General features: G+C 34.9%; 2 protein-coding genes across 4 annotated transcripts; one reads left to right on the top strand and one right to left on the bottom strand.

Annotated features, from left to right (window-relative positions):
• Positions 1-1,729: 1,729 nt before the first annotated feature.
• On the top strand, positions 1,730-21,013 carry LOC123199195 (SAL1 phosphatase-like). Of its 3 annotated transcripts, none has more exons than XM_044614084.1 (8): positions 1,730-1,905; positions 2,460-2,535; positions 2,991-3,064; positions 3,182-3,387; positions 11,608-11,809; positions 11,886-11,984; positions 12,066-12,219; positions 20,673-21,013. In XM_044614084.1, exons 1-8 carry the CDS (start codon positions 1,738-1,740, stop codon positions 20,834-20,836), a joined length of 1,143 nt encoding a protein of 380 aa, XP_044470019.1. In that variant the 5' UTR covers positions 1,730-1,737; the 3' UTR covers positions 20,837-21,013. The 3 variants fall into 3 exon arrangements, with proteins under 3 accessions (XP_044470019.1, XP_044470018.1, XP_044470020.1); XM_044614083.1 differs by having other exon boundaries at positions 1,732-1,905; positions 11,599-11,809; XM_044614085.1 differs by having other exon boundaries at positions 1,766-1,905; positions 2,460-2,578; positions 11,599-11,809.
• Positions 21,014-21,448: 435 nt separating this feature from the next.
• On the bottom strand, positions 21,449-25,096 carry LOC123199194 (2-oxoisovalerate dehydrogenase subunit alpha 2, mitochondrial-like). The gene is made up of 9 exons (XM_044614082.1): positions 24,757-25,096; positions 23,500-23,637; positions 23,178-23,360; positions 22,835-22,992; positions 22,649-22,748; positions 22,451-22,562; positions 22,226-22,365; positions 21,930-22,115; positions 21,449-21,729 (listed from the first exon to the last, which is right to left on the bottom strand). The coding sequence occupies exons 1-9, from the start codon at positions 24,988-24,990 to the stop codon at positions 21,562-21,564; spliced, it is 1,419 nt and encodes a 472-aa protein (XP_044470017.1). The 5' UTR covers positions 24,991-25,096; the 3' UTR covers positions 21,449-21,561.
• Positions 25,097-26,603: the final 1,507 nt, after the last annotated feature.

Raw genomic sequence — 26,603 nt, 5'->3', positions numbered from 1 at the left:
AAAAAGCACGAGCCGATATATCGTAAAACGTAAAATTCGAAAAAACGAAACTGAAATTCAAATTCTAAAAGTTGAAATACCCTAGAATGGTAATAATCGAAAAATTCTTCGAAAATCTGAAAAATACGAGTCGATATATCATAAAATGGTGAAATTCGAAAAAACGGAACTGAAATTCGAATTCTAAAAGTTGAAATATCTTAGAATGACAATAATAAAAAAATTCTTCAGAAATTTGAAAAATACGAACCGATATATCGTAAAACGGTGAAATTCGAAAAAACTTAAAATTTCATTTGTAATGCTCCTACAATGTTTAATATCAAAATGCCTCCCAAATTTTAATAACAGTTCATTTGACCCCTCAATTATCTATTCCTAAATTTCATTAAGAAATTTATAATACTCTTATAATGTTTACTATCAAAATACCTCCCTAATTTTAATAAAATTTTATTTAACCCCTCATAATGGGTGAAGAGGGTTTATTAAATGAGGAGAAGGGTAATTTTGGTATTTTAAAAAAAGTCATGGGTATTTTTACTTAGAAATAGTAAATTTGGGTATTTTTATTTGAAAATAGTGACTTTGGGTATTTTTGCTTAGTGGGAGGGTATTTTGGCTATTTTTAATAATTTCTCTATATTTTAACCTTAAATTTAATTAAAATTTTTAATAAAAATTGAGTCATGAATAAATGTTTAAATTTTTAAAATTTCATAAATATATATTTATTTTTTATTAAAACTTGAATGAAAAATAGTCTTTTAACCCCGAGAAAATTATTTTTTGTCCTTTTCACACGTAGTATCTACGAAAAAGAAAAGTAAATATTTTACTTTTAGGTTCGATTACACTTAAATATGTTACAGATACTCGTATCACAAAGACGTTTACAAGTAAGAAATTCATTAAAAGAAGACGCAAAAGTCTCTTCCTTGCAAGGCTACAAAGAGCCCAAGCCCAAGTCTTTCGCGGAAAAAGAAGACGAATCACGTCTCAAGTCTGTCTGTGGGTCAGATAAACCAATCAATTATTTAGTCAATATTCATATGACCAAAGGAACAAGCCAAGCAGCCTCAATAATTCGACAACGATGCATAATCACTTATACATTCAGGGTTTAATCCGAATTGCACTAATTAGGTAAGAAAATTAATTCAATTTAATTTAAATTTATTTACTTTGAATATGAATTAAATTCAAATTAAAAGATTTGAATCATTTTAAAATTAAATTAAATTTGAGCTATAAAATGTTCTCTTCAATTTGACTTATGCTTCAGATAGATGATTTAATTTGGTTTGAATTTAGTTTGTGATTTGATTCAAATTATATTAAATAATTATTAAATGATATTATTTTATTAATAAGTTAAGAATTCAAATTATGAATTTAAGTCACATATCTGAATTATGAATTTGACCCATAAATATGAGTTAAACTCAAATCAAACTTTTTTAATATTAACTCAATGAATTCGAATCAAATTTGAATTAAGTTATTTTTTATTTGAATCAAAGAATATTGAAACTTGACTCAATTCGTATCTATCTCTAATACAATACAAAGATTTGATGATTTTAAATTATTTAATATAATTTCTTTTAATATTATTATATATATTTTTAATATATAATTTAAGTGTATAGGTAACATATTATTATGTGAGATCGAATATTATTTATATATTTAAATTCAATGTCAATTATGTCTAGCGTACTTTAATATTTTTTAATGCCCACTTCCTCGACGAGGCCACCATCTTTTCTCCTGTACCCGGAGTCCAAACCCAGCAAAACTGAAAAACATCTTCTTTCATTTGCACTTTCAGTGAAAATGTCTTATCATAAGGAACTTGTGGCTGCCAAAAAAGCCGCTTCTTTAGCTGCTCAACTTTGCCAGGCACTGAACTCTTGCTCTCTCAATCGTTTGTGTGCATTTGAGCTTTAGATAATGTAGTTTTTATTTCCAACTGTTTTTTAATTTGTTATTATTCTTGTTATTGGTTGCTCAATCGGGGACTGTGAAATTTGATTTTTGAGAATGACCCAGAATCTAGTTTTGGGGTTTGTGCAATACCCATGTTGTGATTTCTGTTAATTGTGTGTAGTTTTTGCTGGGTGATGTGGTGCTTTGTTTCGAGTGTTGGTGATTTTATTTAGTTGGGTTTAAAGAAATGATTTTATTTATTCAAGGGGTGCGTTTTTGCTTTTGACAATTGAAGTTTGTGGTTAATCGAAGATAAATTATGGTGTATGAAAATTGTAGGCAATAATTAATTTTTATTTATCTTATACTGTGATTCATGGTTAAGTGTTAGTCCTATATCTTTTGGTTTAGATTATTTTCAATCAAGTTTTCTATAGCAACATTGTTACCAAATGCTAAGATTTTCTTGTTATATTTGTTAATTCTTTGTCAATTTAGCTGATTTCAGATATTTTCTTTTTCTTCAGAGAGTGCAAAAAGTACTATTGCAATCTGATGTGCAATCAAAATCAGATAAAACTCCTGTAACAGTCGCAGATTATGGTCTACTTTCTAACTTTCTTGTTCTTTGATTATGGGCAGTCTGGTATTTTCTTTGTCTTCTAATAATTATTAACAATACTGTCTCTCTTTATTTAACAATCTGTGAATTACATTCTTTAGTATTTATTATTCTTATAGTGCTGTCAATGTATAGCATGAGACATTGTGATGATGTGTGTGATTTATGCATTTGTTTTATCTTCATCATTTATTTTGTATCACTACAGGTATGCTTGCTGTATCTGGATGTGGAGGATGTGAAATGTATTTATTACGTTTGGTGTTTGTTTAATTTTAAGCTTTCCTTCATCAAGTCAAATAGAGGTTTTGTTAAGTTATTATGCTATAAATGAATTTGGTGTGTTGCAATGTTGCCTGGAGGTTTGAAACAAAGGGAACTGGAACTGACTAATTCTGTATTGTTGTTGCATCAATGTGTTTTTTTGGATTCTTAGGCTCACAAGCATTGGTGAGTTTTGTACTGGGGATAGAACTTTCTTCTGAACCATTGTCATTAGTAGCTGAGGAGGTACAAAATGTGAACTTCTGTTGAAATTTTCGGAGACAGGCAGGCGGATGCTCTGTTTCCTTTTCTTATTTGAATGTGGGTTTTAACTGAAATTACAATATTGTTAAATCTCCTTAGGATTCTACAGATCTTTGTAATGATGGTGCCAGAGATATGCTAGAACGCATTACAAAACTTGTGAATGAAACTATAACTAGTGATGGATCATATGGTATTCCTACATTATCCACAGTAGATGTGCTCGAGGCTATTGATAGTGGCAAATCTGAAGGCGGTTCTGTTGGCCGGCATTGGGTTTTAGATCCTATAGATGGCACTAAAGGGTGAGCTTCATACTTTATTTCTTGTTCAATGATTGTGCTTTAATTATGTACAGTTCCTTGTTTCTTGCAATGTAGTCACATTTGTTGTTGTTATAGCAAGGAGTTATTTTTTCTAATTCAATGTGCATTTAGTTGAAAGTGATGCATTATATTTTCAGGATGGGTGTCATTGCATAGTGTACTCTACTTATCTATGCTATGTTTATACATTAGTGTTTCTCTTGTTGAGAAGCTTCCGTTCTTGGCTCTTTGTTGTATGGCATATGTGTGCCACTGGTACAATTGAATAGGAAAACTAGCCTTTCTGTTGTTCATCGTGAGATCTATTAGTTGATGACTATAAATTACTGGGTCAAATGCTACAATGACTTATCTGGTAACACCTTTGCTGCTCTAACAAAGTCATAATTGTTTTTCCCATCTGTTAAAGCTCAAGCTAACCGCAGTTATTGTTTCTTCATGCAATCTATTTATGTTGTTGTGTCCCTCCCTCCCCTTTCTGTTAAAAATTATATTGAAATATCCCTTTTTTCATAAGAGGACATTTTATGGTAGGAGAAGAGAAAAAATAGTGGAAGATATTTCTTTATTGAATTGGTGTGTATCAAGTGGTAGTGAATTTGTATTTTGGACTTTTTTAAAAAATAAATAGCACTACTGAAAATGTGCATTTGTGCATCCTTTTAGAATATATTTTTGTGATTTTAGGATTCAGTAGATTGGTTTTCATGTGCTGGTTCATCTTTTGTGTTTAAAATCATATGATAAGCTTATATTGAATTTATTCATTGAAGGGGTGTTGTACATCATTAGCCTTTCTTTCTTTCCATTCTTATCTTCTTACTTTAGGTCATAATCTATCAACTTTAACTTTTGGAATCAATGGTTTACAACCTAGTATTGTGATAGAATACTCAAGATCTCAAGCAAACTATAGGAAGGAAACACTAGATTTGTGAGAAAGAAAATTCATTTACTGAGAAGAATGAAATTATAGCCAATGATTAGGATATCCAGGTGCTCCGCCTGTTTATCAATGCCTGCAGAGCTACTCTACTTACAAGAATCTTAATTGCAAGCTAAATGCTATTCTCTTATTCCTAACTTGTTTAAATAGATACCTACCCCTTATTATTCAATGTTAAGTTACTAGTTTGAAAATCGCTTCTGCCTTGTCTAACTTTCCTACTGTATCTTCTCTTCTTTTCGCTATCTTTGTGATACGTTGCTACAATCAGAGGCCTAAAATATTGTAATAAGGTTGTCAAAAAGTTAGCGTTTGAATCTCTTCATTTTGTTGGTTAAATTTTAACACAAAATAAGTTGAGTCTTCTTGTGTACATGAGGAGCATTGCATAATACTTAATTTCTCATAGGAAATGATAGGTTGCTGATGCGTAGCTAGGTGTTACGCCAACTGGAAAACTTCCCTCAGACCTTTTTGTAGTTCACTGTTCCCTCCTATGAATTGAGAATATTATTTTCTTATTATTTTAGAGTACTGAACAGTACAATATATACAGTTTACAGAGAAGATATAACAGGAAATGAATCAATCAAATCCTTAACTAAATCAAATCAAATCCTTATAAATCAAATTAAATCAAATTAAATCCTAAATATTATCTCCTAATATGCTTTGATATCCTTCCTAATATAACAGAATCAAATCAACAATATAACCTTTCTAATATAACACAAATCAACACTCCCCCTCAAGCTGGAGCATATAAATCATATGCACCAAGCTTGTTACAAATGAAATTAATTCGAGGCCCTCGAAGAGATTTAGTAAGTATATCCGCTAGCTGATCGTTTGAACTAACATGACTTGAAGAGATACAACCAAACAAAATCTTTTCTCTCACAAAATGACAATCGATTTCTATATGTTTGTTCTTTCATGAAACACAGGATTTGAGGAAATATGAAGAGCAGCTTGATTATCACAAAATAATGACATTTGTGATATTTCTGTAAACTTTAATTCTTGGATTAACTGCTTCAACCAGATAAGCTCACAAGTGACTAAGGCCATAGCATGATATTCTGCTTCTGCGCTAGATCTAGCGACAACATTTTGCTTTTTGCTTTTTCATGATACTAGATTTCCTCCAACTAATACACAATACCTAGAAGTAGATCGTCTGTCAGATGGAGAACTTGCCCAATCAGCATCCGAGTACCCAACGATCTGAGTATGTCCTTTATTCTCTTATAACAATCCTTTTCCAGGTGTCCTCTTAATGTACCTTAAGATACGAATAACTGCATCCCAATGACTATCACATGGAGACTGAAGGAATTGACTTACAACACTAACAGCGAAAGAAATATCTAGTCGTGTGATGGTGAGATAATTAAGTTTTCCAACGAGTCTTCGATATCTCCCAGGATCTGTAAGTGGCTCCCCCTGTTCAGGTAAGAGCTTAGTATTAGGATCCATAGGAGAGTCTATAGGTTTGCAATCTAACATCCCAGTTTTCTACAGAATATCCAATGCATACTTCTTTTGAGAGATGATAATTCCAGATTTAGACTGGGCGACTTCTATACCAAGAAAGTATCTGAGTGGGCCCAAATCTTTGGTTTGAAAATTACTAAACAAATGCTTCTTTAATTGTTCAATACCCTCCTGATCACTTCCTGTAATAACAATATCATCAACATAGACCACTAAATAGATACATTTGTCGTGTGAAGTATGTCTATAAAATACTGAATGATCAGATTCACTTCGTCGCATACCAAATTTTGAATAACAGTACTAAACCGACTAAACCAAGCACGAGGAGATTGTTTTAAACCATATAGAGACCGACGAAGTTTACAAACCAATCCAGACTCCCCCTGAGCAACAAAACCAGGAGGTTGCTCCATATAAATTTCTTCTTGTAGTTCACCATGAAGAAGGGCATTCTTGATATCTAACTGATGCAAAGGCCAATGGCGAATGGCAGCCATAGAAAAAAATAGGCGAACAGAAGACATTTTAGCAATCGGAGAGAAAGTCTCATAATAGTCAAGACCATATGTCTGAGTGTATCCCTTAGCAACCAACCGCGCTTTCAACCTGTCAATCTGACCATCAGGATCAACTTTAATAGTATAGATCCATCGACATCCAACCGTTGAGTGACCAGGAGGCAAAGGAACTAGTTCCCAAGTATTATTAGCATGTAGAGCAGACATCTCATCCACCATTGCTTGTCGTCATCTGGGATCAGATAATGCCTCATGAACAGTAGCAGGGGTAGATATAGATGATAAAGTGGACACAAAGACGTAGTATGGGGAAGATAAACGATGATAACTTAGAAAGTTATAGATGGGATGAGGATTACGAGTTGAGCGCATACCTTTGCGAATAGCGATAGGAAATTGATCATCAGGAGGTAAGACCGCAGAGACAAAAGATTCTGGAGCAAGAAGCGAGTGCACTGGGTCTTGAGAGACTGTCTCACCTGAAGGAGAAGCAAGGCCATCACCTGTAGAATGACTAATGGGTGTAAGATCTGCACTAGTCGGAGATTGGTTAGTTGAAGAGTGTGAATTTATTAGGGGAACAATGTAGGACACAGGAAGAACTTCTGTAATAGGAGACTTGTCTAGTTGAGAAGAAGACGAAAAATAAAGAGAAGATTCAAAAAATGTAACATTTGCAAAAAGGTAGTAGCGACGTGTAGTGGGAGAATAACATCGATAACCTTTTTGAAGACGCGAGTATCCAAGAAAAACACATTTAATAGAACGAGCAGACAATTTATCTCGACCAGGAGATAAGTCATGAACAAAACATGTACACCCAAAGACACGAGGTTGAAGAGAAAACAATGACTAATCAGGATATAAAATAGAGTGAGGTACCTGATCCTGCAAGACTGAAGAAGGCATTTTATTAATCAAGAAACAAGCAGTAATAACAGCATCAGCCCAAAAACGAAAAGGTGCATGACTATGTATGAGTAAAGTACGGGCAGTTTCAATAAGATACCTATTTTTACGTTTGGCAATCCCATTTTGCTGAGGAGTATGAGCACAAGAGGATTGATGTAGAATGCCCTTAGATGCCAGAAATTTAGTAAAGGGAGCAGAAAAATATTCACTGGCATTATCACTGTGAAGTGTACGAATAGTAGTAGAGAATTATGTTTCAACTTCAGCACAAAAGGATTGAAAAATAGAAAATAATTCAGATCTATTCTTCATTAAAAATAACCAAGTGCAACGTGAATAATCATCAATAAATGTAACAAAATATTGAAAACCTAAAGTAGACACGACTCTACTAGGACCCCATACATCAGAATGGACTAATTCAAAAGGTGATGTAGCCCGATTATTCACACTTCTTGGAAAGGATATATGAGTATGTTTTCCAAGTTGACAAGACTCACAATTAAAGGATGATAAATGCGACAAACCAGGGACCATCTGCTGTAGTTTTGACAAACTAGGGTGACCCAAACGATTGTGAAGAAGTGTTGGAGACTCAGTGATGGCACATGATACAAAATCAGGTGGATTTAGTCGGTAGAGGCCCTGTGACTCACATCCTGTGCCAATCATCCGACCCGTACTGCGGTCCTGTATAAGAACAGAGTTATTAGTAAATGTAATTGTACAATTTAGGGAACGAGTAAGTTTGCTAACAGAAATAAGGTTAAATGGACAGTCAGGGAGGTAAAAGACAGACTCCAAAGGCAAGAGTGGAAGAGGATGAGCACAACCTACCGCTTTGGCAGTAACGATAGATCCATTAGCTAATGTTATAGTAGGTAAGGAAGTACTCTTAGTAAAGTGAGAGTAGATGGGGGCTACCAAAGATGTGATCAGAGGCACCAGAATCAAGGATCCATGACTCGGAAGAAGAAGATTGAGTGAGGCATACAACTGAATTACCCGAATGAGCAATCGAAGCAATAAAAGATGAAGGTTGTTTTGCGCTCTGATATCGGAGATAATCTTCAAGATCAGCACTTGTGAGTGTCAAAGATGGTAGAGACTGCACTCTAATAGGATAATCATAAGTCTGAACAGTATTCGCAGTTTGAAGAGGACGACCATAGAGTTTATGACACTTGTCTCTGGTGTGACCCCATTTGTGACAATAATTGCACTTTGGTCGAGTTTCACGGCCACTACGCTCACCTAGTTTGGAGCTTTTAATGGACATGGTGAATCATGAATCCGAAAATAGAAGAAGCTTTCTGGAACCAAGAAAAGTGAAGATCCGGAGAAATTGAGGCCTACAAACTGATCAGAAGACTGTTGAATTGAGAAACAAAGCCTTCGGAATGCGTGAAATATTCTGTGACATCACCGACGGCGCATGGAGCAACCAGTGGAGATGGGTCTTCAACAGAACTGACCACCGGTGTCTACTGAGTCGATTGGCGGCGGCGGTGTAGTTCCACGTGAGCCGGAACAGTAGATCGGAGCTTATGTTTCAAGCGAAAAAACGGTTGGAGCGTGCAGAAGATTCCGGCGTCGGATGACTGCAAACTCACCACAGATGGACTCGTCGGCATCGTCTGAGTTCAACGGAAGAGGCGGTGTCGGCGCACTGTTGCCGGAACAGGAGATCGGCGTCGGAAGATACCAAGAGATTGAGCGGCGCGTGTAGGCGCGTGGAACGACGAATGATGATGTTGCTTTGATTGATGTGTCGGCGAGAGAATCCTGATCACACTGGTATATGTACGATCACCGGAAAAATAACGGAAGCACAGTGATCGGAGAAGCAGTGGAGAAAAGACTTGGATTCGCCGGAAACTAAGTTGAGAACGCCGGAAAAATTTAAATGCTAGGCTCTGATACCATATGAATTGAGAATATTATTTTCGTATTATTTTAGAGTACTGAACAGTACAACATATACAGTTTACAGAGAAGATATAACAGGAAATGAATCAATCAAATCCTTAACTAAATCAAATCAAATCAAATCCCTATAAATCAAATCAAATCAAATCCTAAATATTATCTCCTAATATGCTTTGATATCTTTCCTAATATAACAGAATCAAATCAACAATATAACCTTTCTAATTTAACACAAATCAACACCTCCAAGGCAGGATCTTTCCGCGGAACTCAAACACCACACAGTTGCTCCAGCGAAACAACCACAACAAGCAATCAAATCCTAATAATAAATTGTATATAGAGATGGAAATATTTCTGTAAATGTATTTCTTGTATTAAATATCCTGTAGTTCAACACAAACTCTTTGAATATATATACATATATCTCATGAACTATTCATCATATACATGTCTTAAATGATGTGTTCTTCAACTTAAAATCATTAGAATACAAAAATAATTAACTAAGCCCAGCCAAACAAGCATGGCCGAGAGGCACACTACCATAATCAAGCATGAAACTATGATTTTTAAGCAAATCAACAACATGCATGTGTACCCATATTAGCTACACATGCTCTAATGCATAAATAACACAAATTTGGCCCAAAATCAAACATACAAGGAGCCTAAAATGGCTCTAATACCATTTGTAATATATATGATGAAGATTAAGATGGAAGATGACATGCATGCGACATTTAGGCAAGAATCAATATGATGGAAGAAAGCATGAGAAAGGTCAGTGTTTATACCTACTCCTAGTTTGCTTATTTGATGAAGGTGATGGAGAGAAGCTTCTCAAGTGTTAAGCCTTCAAAGAATTGCACCAAACCAAGCCAAAGTGGCTCTTGGCTGAGAGGTAGAGAAAGATTTTGGAGAGATATAGCTTTTTAGTGAAAATGAGTTCAAGTGTTTGTAAATGAGCAAACTTCAAGCTTATATATTGGTGACTTTAATTAGCAATTTGTTAATTGTTGCATGACCCCTTGCAAATTCCCATTTTAATCAATAGTCATTCGTGTATATCATATATATACGTTAGCCACTTTAATTTTATTTAATAAATATCTTTGCTCTTAAATTGTTACTTTTACACCCATGTTATACTTTATATGATGTTACTTTTATTATTTTTCAGAAGTTGCTAGCCAATCCTAAGTAATTAACTCTTACTCTTAGAAACGCTTGATTTATTGATGTGACCTTTAGTTTCACCATGGTGTAGCCATGAGCTGTTGATCCGGAAAATATGTCCAAAAACTCAACAACTATGGTAAACATTTAGCAATGTGTTATAGTCTCTAAACCACGATGAAGAAATACTCTATCGAACCTATTTTTCCGATCATATGGTCTGTATAGGTAAGATTTTTCTATTGTCAAATCTTGATCAAGTTTGGGTTTGGGTTCGGGTTCATGGTTCGTCAAAATCCTAATCTCAATATTCTATGATTTGTAAATCAATATATTCGAAACGTGTCATCACAAACATCCTTCATAAAGATTTTATTTCCAATATTTATTGATATTTGTTCATGAACGCAAAACTAGATTATTCCCTAGTCAGCGGATTCTTTGAATCCAATAATTCCAAGTCAACAGATCCTTTCTTTATCACCATTCATCTCCACATATGAACAACATATGACCAACTTGGTTTTATCGTACGGAACATGACTAGCCCTGTATTTATGCACCATATAAACCACATCATCCATATTGGATTTGACCATAGTATCTTAGGGCAAATGATTACTCCGTACACTAGTATAATCATGCGATAAGTCATTGACTATGTTGCAATGACCATGTGACTTATCGTAATTGGTCACATTCAAAAAATAGTTTATTAATTGTTAATTCATATTAATGCGCTAGTGACATGACTATTATCGTCACCCATACTAATATTATGTTATAATATTCAACGAAGACATTGAGTATGTCTGCTATGTGACATTATTGTTCAACTAATATCACATTTGTAAGGAACAGTTCGATAATCTAGTTTTGCTTAGTATGTGAATTATCTGGGTAGTTCACATATATATTTTATATTTAAACAAATAAAGAAAATAATTTATGTATATGAATAGAATAACACTTTATTTTATTAATAAATTATAATTACATATATAAAAGATGAAATGCTTTGAAATCAACAACCCGAATGATTCCTATGACACACACTAACAGTTACTATTTTTTAAATTGGCAAAGCTAGAAGATTTGTTTTCCTTAGTTTTTAAAGAGATGTGTGAATTTATTTATTTGGGTTCTTTTTTCTCTTTTTGGCCAACCATGATTGAATGGCTTTATACTTGTCAAACTGCACCTTAGTTTTCTTAGAGGAGATCAATATGCTATAGCATTAGCATTACTTGATGAAGGCAAAGTAGTGTTGGGTGTCCTGGCTTGTCCAAATCTTCCATTAGCATCCATTTGTTGTGATCATCAGAAATCTTCAAATAATGAAGTTGGTTGCCTTTTCTACGCGGAAGTTGGAGCAGGAACTTATATGCAGCCATTGAATGGTTCGTCACCTGTGAAGGTTGGTTCTTATATTACCACTGTTGAAAGTATTATTAAGCTAAATAAATGTCACTTAACTTTTTTATGTCCTTCAGGTACAAGTTACTACAATTGAAAATTCCGAAGAAGCATCATTCTTTGAGTCATATGAAAAAGCACATTCCCAACATGACTTGTCTAGCTCCATTGCCAAAGTATGCTTTCATTGTGTCAATTTCCATATTGCGGCTTTTTATATGATTGTTTTTACTTAAAAAGACTGCCTTCATGAACAGAAACTTGGTGTGAAAGCACCACCGGTTAGAATTGATAGCCAAGTAAAATATGGTGCTTTGTCTAGAGGAGATGGAGCCATATATATGCGTTTTCCCCGCAAAGGGTATTGTGAGAAAATCTGGGATCATGCTGCTGGGTTCATTGTTGTGACTGGTACAAAATTTTCTTTCCTACATCTATTCCTTTCTCTTAACTAAGGACATAATTTATGGATGACAATTGTTAGTTGGTTGGTTTGTTGGGTTAATCTAACTCACCTTAGCCCTAACAAAGGAGGAAAAAATATGTTATGTGTTTACCAAATGGTTCCAATTAGGGCTGGCAAAATGGGTTGCTTGTCAAATTTATGTCCAGTTAAATGAGAGTTTATGAAATCTGATGCGACTTATTTACTTATTCATCTTAAATGTCTCACCACGGTTATGACATGATTATGAAATGGATGTATACAAATATGAGTCATGTAGCTTTTTCTTTAGTGGGTAGTTAACTCACTATCATCAATGGTCTTTTGTTTCAATGAATATGGTTGAAGTGAGTTAGCTGATGATAATAATAAGGGTAATAAAGACATTTAAGTTATAATGTTTCTTATGATTGCGATGTGTATTCTAGTTTCAAATGAAGCCACATATTTACTACAAAAAACAAATATTCTGCACATCTTCTGATTTAAGATGTGCCCTTAGGTCACATTTAACAACTTGAGTAGATATTGTCACTTTGGTCTAGCTTTTAAGCATTTACTTTCGAGCTTTATGAAATTGTCCTTCACCAAAAAACATGTTTGATTTTCTTTTTGACTTTACGAAATGTCCTTCACACAAAACATGCTTGCTTAGTTTCAAAGACTCTAAGCTCCATTTGATAGCGATATGAGATGTGACAAAGTCCATTCGATAGCGATGTGAGATGTGACAAAGTCCATTCGATAGCGATGTGAGATGTGACAAAGTCCTTTCCTTATGAAGGTTGTGTCTTTGTGAGGTTTTCACAGCAACTTGGGTACCATAGGTCATGAGCCTATTGTGATACCAATCATAATAGTTTGGACGTCTTCCCAGACGACGTTTTTGGATGTCGGAGGGGTTGGGGTAGAGGTGAGGTAGGCCGTCGGAGGAAGGGGAACCGTTGGGAGAGAGAGACAGCCGACGATGGCGCCGGAGAAGGTGATCGAATTTTGAAACTAAACCCTAGGAAAGAAATGTGATTTTTTTCAAATTTGGTTTAGGGAAGAAAAGTTAGTTTGTTAAATTTAGGGGGGAAAGTGAAATCATATTTAAATTTATTTTTAATATTAAATATAAAATAACGATTTTGCCCTTAAAATTAATAGATTTAAACGGCCATGGGTATGTAGATGAGATTTTCAAAATTAACGGGGGGAACTTTGGGAAATCAGTGTACCTTGGGTGGGAAATAGTCCTTTGGCCTATAAAAAAACATTTGGGTTGTCATTCTCTTCTTTCCATATTTTTCGTTTCGGTTGACTATAAACACTTTCATTTCACTTCTCGCCTAACAATCTCAAAACTCTACCATCGTTGATGATAGCATCCTATCTCTTTCCCTCCAGTCATCCTTGCTTTGGTGATTTCTTATTCTATTGAATTCTAAAGGTACACCTCTCCACTTCATTTCTTTCTCCAAAACATTATTCAAAGATCGATTTGCTGGTAGGATTGTTGAATGTTACAAACAAGTGGTTCATTCAATTACATTATCACAACTTGGCTTTTTCTTTGCTCTAAACACCCAATCCTTTGTCAATAAGGTTTTCAACCTTATCTTGAAGTTTATAAACCTTAACCCTATGCTCATTTTCCTTTGAAACGAGGTTTGTTTTTGGCCTGCTCTATTGTTCTGGCAATGACTTGTATTTTTTCTTTTTATTGGTTTGTGATCCTAGTGGATGTACTTCTTGTGCCCCTAACATTTTCTTCTCTATTGATCAACTTTTTAATTTGTACCATTTACACCTTGCTTTTTAGATAGAAATGAAAGCCAAGCCACGTATCTATCAGGGAGTACTCCATGTGGCTGATTAGATGCCACTTGTGATTCATGCGACATCGTTGCTTGGAAACATTTGGCCGAAATCATAGATAAGAGTTAATAGTTGATTAATCATGGATCTTTCCACACTAAATTTGTTTATCAAACTCTTCCATCTTTGTAGAATAATTAATGTACTAGTGCTACCATTAGTATTGTTCATATAAAAATGCTTGTTCTTTTTTTAAGAGGTATCTAACAAATTGGTGTCAAAGCAATAAGATCTAAGCAAGGAAAGGAGGGAAAGTAGAGTTGATGTGGAGTAGATTTTGGAGATAGTAAAGGAGGTGGAAGCTAAGGAATCCAGGTTGGATAATCTAGCCAATGGATTTAAGGCAACAAAAAAATGTCTAAAGGAATGGAAGAAGTTGCTTTTACAACCACCATCACTATTGTCTGAGGAGGTAGTCGTAAAAAGGGAAGAGATTGAGACCAAACCAAAGGTGTTTTCGGAAGTTGATGTGATCGAGTTTGAAGATCTCATGAGGAGGTGATTGAATTTGATCCATAAATTTGTCAAGGTGACATTGGAATATGAGAGATGATGAGATCAAGATTAAAGATGAATATGGAGTTCTCGGTGTGTTCTTGATAGTTGAGGATGTTGGATTTGGTGAGAGAAAAGTTGTGAGGTTGGGATTTGAGGCATCTATGATTGAGCTTAAGGGGAACGATATCAAGGCAACATTTTTGTTGATGGCAGACAACATAGGGTTGACTGTTTTGACCATTGGCGACAATTGGAATAATGACAAAATGGGTAAGAATTTTTCAAATGGGGTAAGAAGTAATATAAAGATGAAAAAAATATGGGTCAAGTTATCAAAATGGGTGTGTAAAAAAAGATTTTCCAATTTTCCCACTTTGAGGACAAGTTAGTTTTTAAGGGGTGGTAATGTTAGGATTAGATTATAATAGTAATTATTAATTAAGAATATATTTCATTAGGATAATATGTTTGATTAGGATAATATATTTGATTAAAACAATATTTGAATTTGAAGGTTAGGATATTCGAAGAATAAATGGGGGTAGTTGGATTGAGGAGGGGAGAAATATATAGTCTTTGGTTCACTTCTTATTACTTATGTAAGAGTGTTTGTTCTTTTTTTAAAGAGGAACCAAACATAATACTTTACTAATGAAGGTGGTAATGGGATGATCACCTTGTATAATCACAACTCCCAGACCCTTCCTAGATGCTTCAGTCTGTATGAGGAAATCCTTAGGCAGCCAACACTAACACAAGGGGAGTAATTAGAGACTCCTTGAGTTGCTTGAATGCCTTTTGAGTTGGTTCACTTAATTGGAAGGAGTTCATCTTCAACATTTAGTTAGGGGCTAGACTATTTGCCCATACCTTCTTATGAACCTCCTAAAGTATATGGATGAGCCAATTACTTGTTTGAAATCAGAGCCGTTGAGTACCTAGCCATTGGTTCTGATTCTTATTTGGAACTAAAAAGGTTCTGAGTATCCATATAGTGGAATCAACAAGTTCTGGGCCTAGGACCAGTTCTTCTCTATAGGGAATCAAAATTAATCCAAATATTCAAATAGGGTGTTAGGTTGGGTACTTGACTTAACTTTTATTTTTTCTAAAGCTTAAAGTCGATCTTTATTTTTTCCCCCCAAATGACATTCATTCTCTCATTTCCCCCAAATTTTTACTTTTCCCCCAAATTAATCGACCTTCATTGGAAATCTTTTGGAAAATTTGGTTATTCCCCAATTCTTCATCAAAGGTCACAAGTATGTATGCTATATATTAGGTTTTCGTTCGAATTTTGGTTTTGTTATTCCTTGGTTCTTCATCAAATCTTCTAGCAAGTGTTTACGATACTTGAAGACAATAATAAATGTGTGTGGAATGTTTATTTGTTGTAAATTGTTTTTGCTTTTTAGATTCCTTAAATTTGGGTTAGTAGATTTTAAGTCTAAATGGCAAACACTTTTATTTGGCACATTGATTGATGGTTTGAACTTCACTTGGTGAGATATGCATTTGTGTTTTAAGAAATGGAAATTTCATTTTAATTTATTCTCTTCATTGTTTTTCTCCTCAAACTATTGTAGTAAATGACATAGTTTCTAGATAAAGAACAGAAATTTCACTTTGTGTATATATATTCCCAGTTTTTTTGTTCTTTTATGAAAGTATTGTGACTTCTGATTTGAGCATCATCAACATTATATCACGTCAAAAAAAGTGGTTAGTAAACTGGTAGAGTATTAGAACTTCTAGGGAGAAGTCCTGAATTCGAGCTTTTGTCACACTTCTGAAACTCTCTAATTAATTATATATCAAAAAAAAAAAAAAACATTATATCATGTCATTGGGTGGATGTATAATCAATTTGGTTTATTTATGTTTACGCAAAAATCGATATCAGTTGCTACATGGTATCCAACCAATGATTTTGGGTTTCATAATTCTTAGTAAATGGTCATATGTTGCTATCATCATGTCACTGTTTGGTTTCTAATAGCATCTGAATATGATTTTAACCTTTTAAGCAAATTGTTCCTTCCTGAAGCTTCAAGTAAATTAGGTTTTGAGTGCGAACCAACTTTAATTGGTTCCGATTCCTAATTATAGAAACTGGTCGATTCCAATTCCTTAATTTTTCAAAGGGTATTCAAATCTACTCACCCCTGTTGTAGTATTCAAAGAGGCCTAGGAAATCTTTTAAGCTGCTTGGTTGTCTTAGGAATGGGCCATTCCTTAACTGCTTGAACCTTCTGAGGATTTGTTCTCACTCCCTCCAAGGTGATGACGTACTCAAGATACTCAGTTTGATTGCAGCCAAAAACACACTTCTCTTAGTAAACAGCTTATTTGCTCTCTAGGTTTCCTACACAATTTTGAAGTGGTGTAGGTGCTCCTCACCAAAATGTCATAAAAGGAAACAAACACAAACTTCTTTAAATAGAATTTGAAGGTATTGTTCGTGAGGTTTTGGAAGATGAATGGAGCATTGGTAAGGCCAAAAGGCATTACCATGAACTCATAATACCCTTAATGAGTTTTGGAGGTTGTTTTCTCTATGGATGTGTGGTTCATTCTAATTTGCAAGTAACCTGACCTGAGATCTATCTTGGAAAAGTTCATTGCCCTCCCAAGTTCACAGTAGCTCTTCTATAAGAGGTATTGGGTACCTGTCCTTGATGATTAGCTGATTGGGTGCCTTATAGTCTTAACCAACACCACAAGGCTAAAGGATGAGCTAACACTAGTCCTAATAACCCCAACATCTAACATCTTCTTAACCATCCTCTCTGTCACATCCTTTTGCAAACTTCATATCTATAAGGCCTTACACTCATTGGTTGAGCTCCTTCTGTAAGAACTATTTGATGATATTGAAGTCTTTACGGTGGACAACCTGTAGGTGCTGCTTGTAAGATATCCTTGAATTGCTCTAGTAGAGTTTTTGGTTCTGCCCGCTGACTTGTTTCAGACCATCCGTGGCTTGCAATTAATACAATTGAGTATTTCACTGTTCACCTTCTTGCCACAACAATTGTATTGAAGCTAAATGTTGGTGCTTACATAACAGTTTATGAAGTTTCTCTTCTTCAATCACATTTGCCTCTTTACTCTTCTGTACTTGTAGCACATATTGCTGATCTTGAATAGTAAATACCATCCTCAAATTTTCGAAGTTCTACAAGATATCCCTCAGGGTTGCTAACCACTGAGCTCCAAGTATTAAATCATAGCAGTCCAGGGTAGAGTGTAACGTCAACACAAAAGTCTTGCCCTTGCATTCTCTGTTCAAAATTTTTACACAAGAACCTGCATTGTAGGTCTTGACTGTTAGCTACTGCAACGTTTACCCCCTCCAGCTTGTGAGCAGTTTGTTCACTTAAGAATTTGTGAGTGCTTTCCAAGTCCACCAATACACACAGCCTTCTCTTTCCATGCATCCCATTCAACCTCATGTTCCTAAAGCCCACTGACCCTTGCAAAGCATGAATAGACAACTACATAAAGTTATACTCATCTAACTCTTCTAATTTTTTTGCTATCTCTTTTTCTTCTTCTTCCTCAATGTTCAACTGCAGATGCAACACAAATGCTTGCTTCTTTTTGCATTTGTTTTTGCATTTGTGACCAGGGGAATACTTCTCATTACACCAAAAACAAAGCCCCTTGACCCTCTTTTCATCAAATGTCTTATTGGTCACCACCCTATTATGTTTTTGGAATGAAGAATGAGGTAATCTAGGCAAGTTGGGTTTAGGGAACAACCCAAGCTGAGTGTTTAGTTTAGTATTTGATGTATTGATGTTAGTGGCTACAGTAGGACCATAGCTCTTCTAGGGATTGTGTAAGTTAAGAGTTTTTGTTGGGCGGCTACAGTGATCTCTGCAACTTGGCTAGGAAATAAGCTTCCACAAGCGTTTTTGGTGTAAACATCCTTAAAGACATTTGCAATGCATCTACTAATTTAGAGAGGAAAAAGCTAAGTGTCAGATGCTCACGAATGCTTTCCCTAGGATGCATTTCATTTAAAACATCTAAATATTGTTGGAGATTACAAGAGAGAATTTAGGAAGAAGTTTCAAGAATTTTCTAGAACATGCAACTTGCATTTTCATTCCATTATATCACACTTTTTATACCATAAGCCAACTCACCAAGCCAGCATATCATTACAATCTCTCTGTCAACTCGCATCATTCTATTTACACAGTTTCACTCGCATAATACTATTCATATAGCTATTAAAATTTTAAATATTAACTACACTTTATAAATTATAAGCGACATCACATTGCACTAATTTATTTGAACAAAAATGCAGTGTGTTTTTCCCTATTCTCTTCCATTCTCTTCTACATTGCCTGCACTTCAGTTCATGTCAGAATGACTCAATGTGATACCATTTATTATTTTTTCAAACAAAAATTACCTATATCCATATATAAAGTAAGATCCTTAATCTTCTTGTTGTTAAAGTAAAGATTGAGAACTTTTTGTAGGAGGTGTGTGCAAAGGAATTATTATCCTTTATTTTTCTTGATGAGAAATGGCTCATATATATAGGTGAGGGTGGGGCTTCCTTATGTGATGCAATAAATTGACCTATCCCATTACAAGTCTTGACCAAAAAAGTATATGTATAGTCAATGTATCATTTATTTTAAGGAGTCCAAGCCCTCACCCCATTTATCATCTTGGAAAAATAATGGTAGGGGTACTTATTCCTTTGTACACACTCCTCAAGAAGCTCTCAAATCTCAACTCTGCAACTAATGCTGCAGCTAAAACAATACAAGGATTCCAATTTGAATCCAGGTGTGAGTTTATATTGTTTTAGACAAATGTTAAGGACAAAATGTGTTGATCCTAGTTTAATTTTGTTTGGAATTCTAACAAATTGTATATGCATGTACATAGATTCATACTTTTTTTTTCCCCGATTTATTGGTTTTGTTATGAGAAGTATAGGGATGGGTCTACTTCCCTACTTTGTGCTAGTATTTTTCATTTTTGTTTTTGCTGATCTGAATACATCTTGGTATGACAATATATGGACTAACCAATATTGTGTTGCTGAGTAAGTTCACAAGTTGATAATCTCTCAATTCAAACACAACATAATGAATAGACAACTGGAGTTTGTCAAAATGTACAGGAGTATGTCAAATTCCATTGGTCAGTGTGTTAAAAACTGCCACCCCTAGTTCTAACTCTTTTCAATCATTGTTTTGTGCACCTTTTTAATTCTATACATACTTTCCCATCAGACAAATGAATTGGATAAGAACTCTGCTAGGCAATGTTGTCTTTTGCACGAGCCGCTGTATTCAAACCAACCAAGCCTTTTTTAAGTTTCAAATCACCACATCTTCACTGATGAATGTGATTGACAATTATAAAATACTTTGTTAAATGGCTACTCATTTTCCCTCTTCCAAAAACGTTTTGTCTTGTGACCAAATATGTTTGTTCATGCAGTCGAAACCCTGCTGAAGTCCTTCTCTTTTCCTTCAAATGTCCGCTGACCCCACATTCAATTTAGAATTCAAAGGTTATTACATTTACTAAATACAGCTACTTTCTCTCTCTTCTCTATACATTTTATGAATCAGCTTTCAAAATACTATTATGTCTTTTTCTGTTGTAGCCCTACCTTCAGCTTAGAACTTGGACGTTTACATGTCAATACAACAAGTACACCTTACGGAGGTTTACTGTTAATATGTTTCTAGTGAAGATATAGCACTTATCTTTTGCATTGCATATAAGCTGATTGCAAGTTATAAAACAAGTATATAAGATTGGTTATTGCAACTGATCACTCGTATGTACATTTTCATATTATGAATTATCTGTAAATGACAAGGGTAAATGAGCTTGCTGAATTTGTATCCTAACAAATTTGACAAAACTTGCATGTTTTATATTTCTATGCTGCTGTTTTATATCCCCTGTATATGTAAAAAATGTAATCAGCCATATTAGTTGCAATAGCTATGGAAATTGCATCGCCACTATCTATTTGTATCATAAAACTGGTTTGTTGATGAACTTTTTGCAGAAGCGGGGGGTGTTGTCTCAGATGTTGCAGGGAACCCATTGGATTTTTCAAAAGGAAAACATCTAGATCTTTACATAGGTATCATTGCTACAAATCAGAAGTTGATGCCAAAACTTTTGAAGGCAGTGAAAGAGTCCCTGGAGGAGCAATCTTCAGCCTTGTAATCTTATGTAGAAACCTGATTGATTTCCGTGTCCCTACTCAAAATTGCTTTTACCTCTCTGTAAGTGAAACTAAGTCCTTGTATGAATTGTATTTTTTACAACTCAACTTTGATAAAGGCTTATGGCGATCAATAAATTTGTTAAGGATTTCAAAGGTCAAGGCCTGGTCCTTTTCCATGGATTTTGCATTATGAAGCCAACGACTATTTTCATTTCAACTTGTATGTAATTTCATCTGCTTGAGCGCACCATTGAAAATTTATCTTTGAAAAGAATGATAAATACTAAAAACTGACACAGATGACTCTGTTTTAGGAGTCACTGCAATAGACAACCCACCGACTTTCAAACTGATATTTATAATTAACTACTCTGGCCTAAAGGAGACTAATCACTATCAGTATGTATGGAGCTTGGATGACAACAGATTTTTCACTAAATCTTCTCTCTAAATCTGTATGACAGTCGGCCCAACAAGTTCAGTTGCTCGTTGAAATAGAGCTGAGAAAATTGGCCTCACTGTGATTTTATCATCTATCAATGGAATATGAACCCATGTACATTAGATGGAGCACAGCACATGTAAACTTTGGAGAGCCTTTAAGCATTGTGTTGGCTTTTATCTAATGCACTAGTTTTATTAAAACCAAGGAGATCAATAATTTGAGCTTTGAATTCCGACACATTTGCCACATATAAAATTATGTATGCATCATCGGATTTACCTAAACAGGAACATCTGGTGGATAGTCTTCTGGGTGTCGTTTGATGATCTCTCTGAGCCAATCCTCTTGTTCACAAAGGTTAGAAGGAGGAACGTTATATACATCTGAGAACAGTTCTGTAATAGGAGGTTTATCATCTCTTTCCGCTGCTTGAATTGCATGTAACAGCTGTTAAACAAATGTAATAAGAAAAATTTTCAAACCATTACTCTACAGAAACATCTACCAGAATTCTAATGGGTTATCAAAACCAGTACCGCCATTTAATGTACTGATTATTGTGTTGTGTCTGGCTTCTTTGTCGCACCTAAACGTTAGAAGTTCTAGTATTGAAATTTCAAAACTACTTCTAAACACGCTAATTATACCTGCTTCCTCACATTGCTTCTAAGCTCCAACTCATTCTCATCACTCCACCAACCATTGCTTTGTATCCAATTTCGAAATCTAGTTACTGGGTCTTGTGCAGTTCTCCACCATTCAATCTCATCAAGTGGGCGATACTTGGTGGAGTCATCTGAAGTGGAATGGTGCCCAGCTCGATATGTTAAGGCCTGCCAGTACAAGGGATTGAATAAAAAATCAAGACACCAGTGACCTGGATTTCAATATCATGCCTCTTGTAAGGCTTGAAAAGTTTACAATGTACAGACATGTATGTTACCTCAATGAGGATTGGTCTGTGTTCATGAATTGCCATTTCACGTGCAGCACGAACTGTGCTATACAGTGCAAGAGCATCATTACCATCTACACGTATGCTTCGCACTCCATACGCCCGGCCTCTTACAACAGCACCATCACCTGTCATTACCAAATAACAGTTCAATAACAAATTAAGAAACTTCATGTAATTAAAATTGTTGTGAGAATGCAAGAAGAGGCATACTTCGAAATTGGTCAGAAATCGGGGTGCTGATAGCCCATCCATTGTTACGACAGATAAAAATGACTGGAGCCTCCAGAACAGCAGCAAAATTTAAAGCAGCATGGAAGTCTCCCTAATTTATGTTGGTTTGTCAGAGAATAAACAACTGAAAGCTACATTAATTGAAACGTCTAAATGGATATCACTAATTGTATTTACCTCACTCGTACCACCATCACCGAAGTAAGTGACTACACATGCATCTTTTCTATCCATCTTCAAAGAATATGCAGCACCAACAGCATGGGGAATTTGTGTTCTGGAAGAACATAAAAACTATTACTGGCTATGATTTTCAAGTCTGAGAGTAACAAACTAGTTCTATTGATAAAGTTAAAATCTTACGCGATAGTTGATGATACAGTGAAGTAATTGTGCTTGTTAGATCCGTAATGGATAGGCATCTGCCTTCCTTTTCCGTAATCATCTTTATTTCCAAAACATTGGTTTGCAAATTCTTGCAAAGAGAAACCACGCCATAACAGAACTCCAGGCTCCCTGTACTGCAAGCAGATGCAAAAGTTATATAGCACAACAATCTGATTCTGCAATTAATTATGCATAGTTTGGTCTGGATTTTATATAGATGCTTAAATATGCGTTTTTGTGCATATTTATGACATGTGCATCAACATGTAGCCATGGCTGTGCAATTGCAAGCATATTAGTAGTTGTATGTGCTTAATACCTGAGGGAAGACAAAGTCGTCAAAAGATAATGCTGCTGCTGATGCAACATTGATGGCCTCTTCTCCAATTGTTGTGAGATAGAATGAAATTCTTCCTTGCCTTTGTGCTTCATAGAAGATAGTGTCCATTGTTTGAAGAGTGACCATATAACTGTACATTTTCAAGGCAACTTCCTCACTGACCTGATTGAATTAGCAGAAAGCATATAAGAGTCTTGTCTGAATCAAATTCATAATCAGGGAAAAAGAAAAAGAAGCTGCTGCACCACCCTTGTTTTGTGTTCTGTGAATAGAGAAGGATTGTAGGAAGAAGAAGACATACCTGTACATAGCTGCTCTCTGTAAAAGGCTGACCATTATCATCGAGCACCCGGTAACAGGGTACTCGCTCCTCAAAGCGTTCAGATATGAACCTCATTTCAGGAATGAATGCAACTTTTCCTCCTGGAAAATCAAGACCCTAGCAAAGAAAGCAAAAATCAGTAAGTTTTAATCAATATTCAGCGACACACGCAGAACAATTGCAATTCATGCCTTGTCTACACATTCTAAAGTTCATCTTGGAAGCAACACCAAACAATGATAGTTTCTATAAGCCTGTCAAATGCCTATAACTAATCAATGCAACATAAAGCTGAACCTTAAACCATCAGCGCAACATATATCGGCATTCAAAGGATCTTGCATTGATCAACACAGAGAAATTAACATAGCTCTCTTTACAATGATAACCTAAGAAAGAATGGATGATAAACTCTCTTTATGAATCACTTCCACAATGATAGCCTCAGATCATGCATTATGTAGCCATAAAGTAAAGAGAAGGCTACATTCTAAAGAACAAACCTAAATATCAAAAAAATTTGATAATGACTCATCAACTCAGGAGGTTGCTACTAAAACAATAAACTGAAAAGTGCAACATTATCTGGTCTTTTTGACATCGGATGCATCATTGACGAAGTGAGAGGCACCTAGCAACGTTCAAAACAGATGAATGATATTAATTCAAGTATCAGTAACCTCTTAATCCTTTCCCAACAATACCATGTGATCGCAATAACTGCAACAGATTGTATAGCCATGGTATCAATCACCCTACACTACAAGAAATATGGGTTCTTCTGACACAAGAGATGCAAAAACTTTCCCAGTAAATTTCAAAACTTTGTCAATTTGTTCCCCAAATTACACTATAAATTTGCCCCTCTCATGATCATCAATCACACTTTAAAAAAATCAACTGCAGGATCCTCCATTGTTGATGATAAAAAACTCCATTTTAGCATCACAACATTCACGTTGCCCTCCCTACTTTACATACATTATATAACCACTCATCATGCTAATTTTTTTTGCAAAAGTTATGCCTATATGTAATTTAAACACAAATTTTCGCAATTCATTAACTAACATGCATCACACTTTGTGAATCTCATGCTAAATGAAGATCAAAGTACCTGAAGGAATCATATAATTCATAAATAGTAAGTAAAATCTTCCACAATTTAAGGACAGCAACTCTGAAAAAAACAACAGTATGAAGGTTCCAAATCAATGACTAAAGAGAAAAAAGTACCTGATTTTGATCAAGTTTCAAGGATTTTTGAGGTCCGGTGGACTCAAACCGGCGAGGACAAAGAAGGGTTTGCGGAGAAGAAAGAAATTGTTGTGTATCTGAAAATGGTGATGGAGAGTAGTTGTAGTTGCGATGATGTACAGAAGAAGAAGAAGAAAGAGAAAAAGAAGCCAACTTTGATGATTTGAATCGGTTAAGGATGTTTCTGGAAAGCTTAAGCGTGATGAGAGCCATGAAAACAGATGAGTAATGGAAATGGAAATGGCAGTGGAAGTGAAACTGACGAAGACGAGATGGATAAGCTTTTGTTTGTTTGTTTGTTTGTTTGTTGGTTTAGATTCCACGGTAATGGTACTTGACATTTACACACTCAACTAAGAGGAAAATAAATATTAACAATAATTATTAATTTGTGTATTAATTGGAAAATATTCTTAATACAGATGAGTACCTATGGTAATACACATAACATTACTGATTCAAAAATATAACAAACTTAGGGATTTAATATTAAATAAAAGTAAAATATAATAAAATCAAGGCCAAATGACTATTTCCACCCAAGATTTGGTGTAAACTCATTTCTTACTCATTAAGTATCAAAAATCCAAATATTTATTCTTCTGTTAAATTTTACTGTTACTATTAAAAATAAAATCGTTATTTAATAAAAAATTTAAAAAAATTATAAACTCATCACATTTTCACCCAGGTTTAAAAACTAGCAATCCCCCCCCCCCAACCTTCCCCTTACCGAAAGTTTGACAAATGACTATTTCCCCCCTAGGGTTTACATTTTCTCCCTTGCCGCTTCTCTAGCAATTAGAGCTAGTCAACCTCCTCTCTTTTATCACTTGGACGAGGATGAATTGTTGGTCGATGATTCGTCGACGAGGATCTGTGATGCATGTTAGTTAAGAATTGCAAAAATTTGTCCTCGTTTGGAAGATGGGAGGATTTGTGGTGCATGTTAGTTAATGAATTGCGAGGATCCTCGTCAATGAATCGTTGGCCAATGATTCGTCCTCATTTGAGAGATGGGAGAGTAGAGGTTGGTGGACTCCAGTCAATGGAGAAGCGGCAAAGGAAAATTACAAACCTTAAGGAAGAAATATTTATTTTTCAAATTTTGGAAAAAGAGAAATTGTTAGTTTTTAAAGCTAGGGAGAAAATGTGATAAATTTTTAATTTTTTAAGTATTTTTATTAAATAATGATTTTACTCTTGATAATAACAATGTAATTTAATAGAATAGTAGATATTTAGATTTTCGATAGTTAATGTCCGACTTTGAGTGTGAAATAGTCATTTGGCCTAAATCAATAAAAATAATGTAGTAACAAGAAGTCAATAAATAAGTGAGACTTTGAGATGATATGATGTGGTCACTACTGTTTATAAATAAATAAATAATTGAATAAAAAAGACTTATTCCCCCCTTTCCAAAGTATACTATTTTCCTAAGTTTTCTTTGTTAACTTTGTAAATCTTATTTATCCATCTATGAGAAGTTAAAATTAACTGAGTTAGTTAATTATATTATTTTCTCTCTCTTAAACCCTCAAAACTAAACAAATTCCCTCAACCCAAGTTTTAAAAAACAACCTTTTCCCCTTAAGGTTTCCATACTTTTAGATTCAATTTTTCTGATGATAAAGAGATGTTTCCAACGATCTCCAGACAATGTCTATTCCTCTCCAGTGTGTCCTCTTTCCAGTCATCCTCCTTCCAATGCGATGCGACGTCATCTTCGTCAGAGGATGAAGAGTCTTAGTTATTAACAAAGACCTCGTCTTCGTTTCTAAATAAAGATGATGTTGTACTGCATCAGAAAGAGAAAGAGATAT

Source organism: Mangifera indica, chromosome 16, assembly GCF_011075055.1.
Source record: "Mangifera indica cultivar Alphonso chromosome 16, CATAS_Mindica_2.1, whole genome shotgun sequence".
NCBI lineage: Eukaryota > Viridiplantae > Streptophyta > Magnoliopsida > Sapindales > Anacardiaceae > Mangifera > Mangifera indica.
Note: the sequence above shows the minus strand (reverse complement) of the source record. Positions and strands in the feature narration are given on the sequence as shown.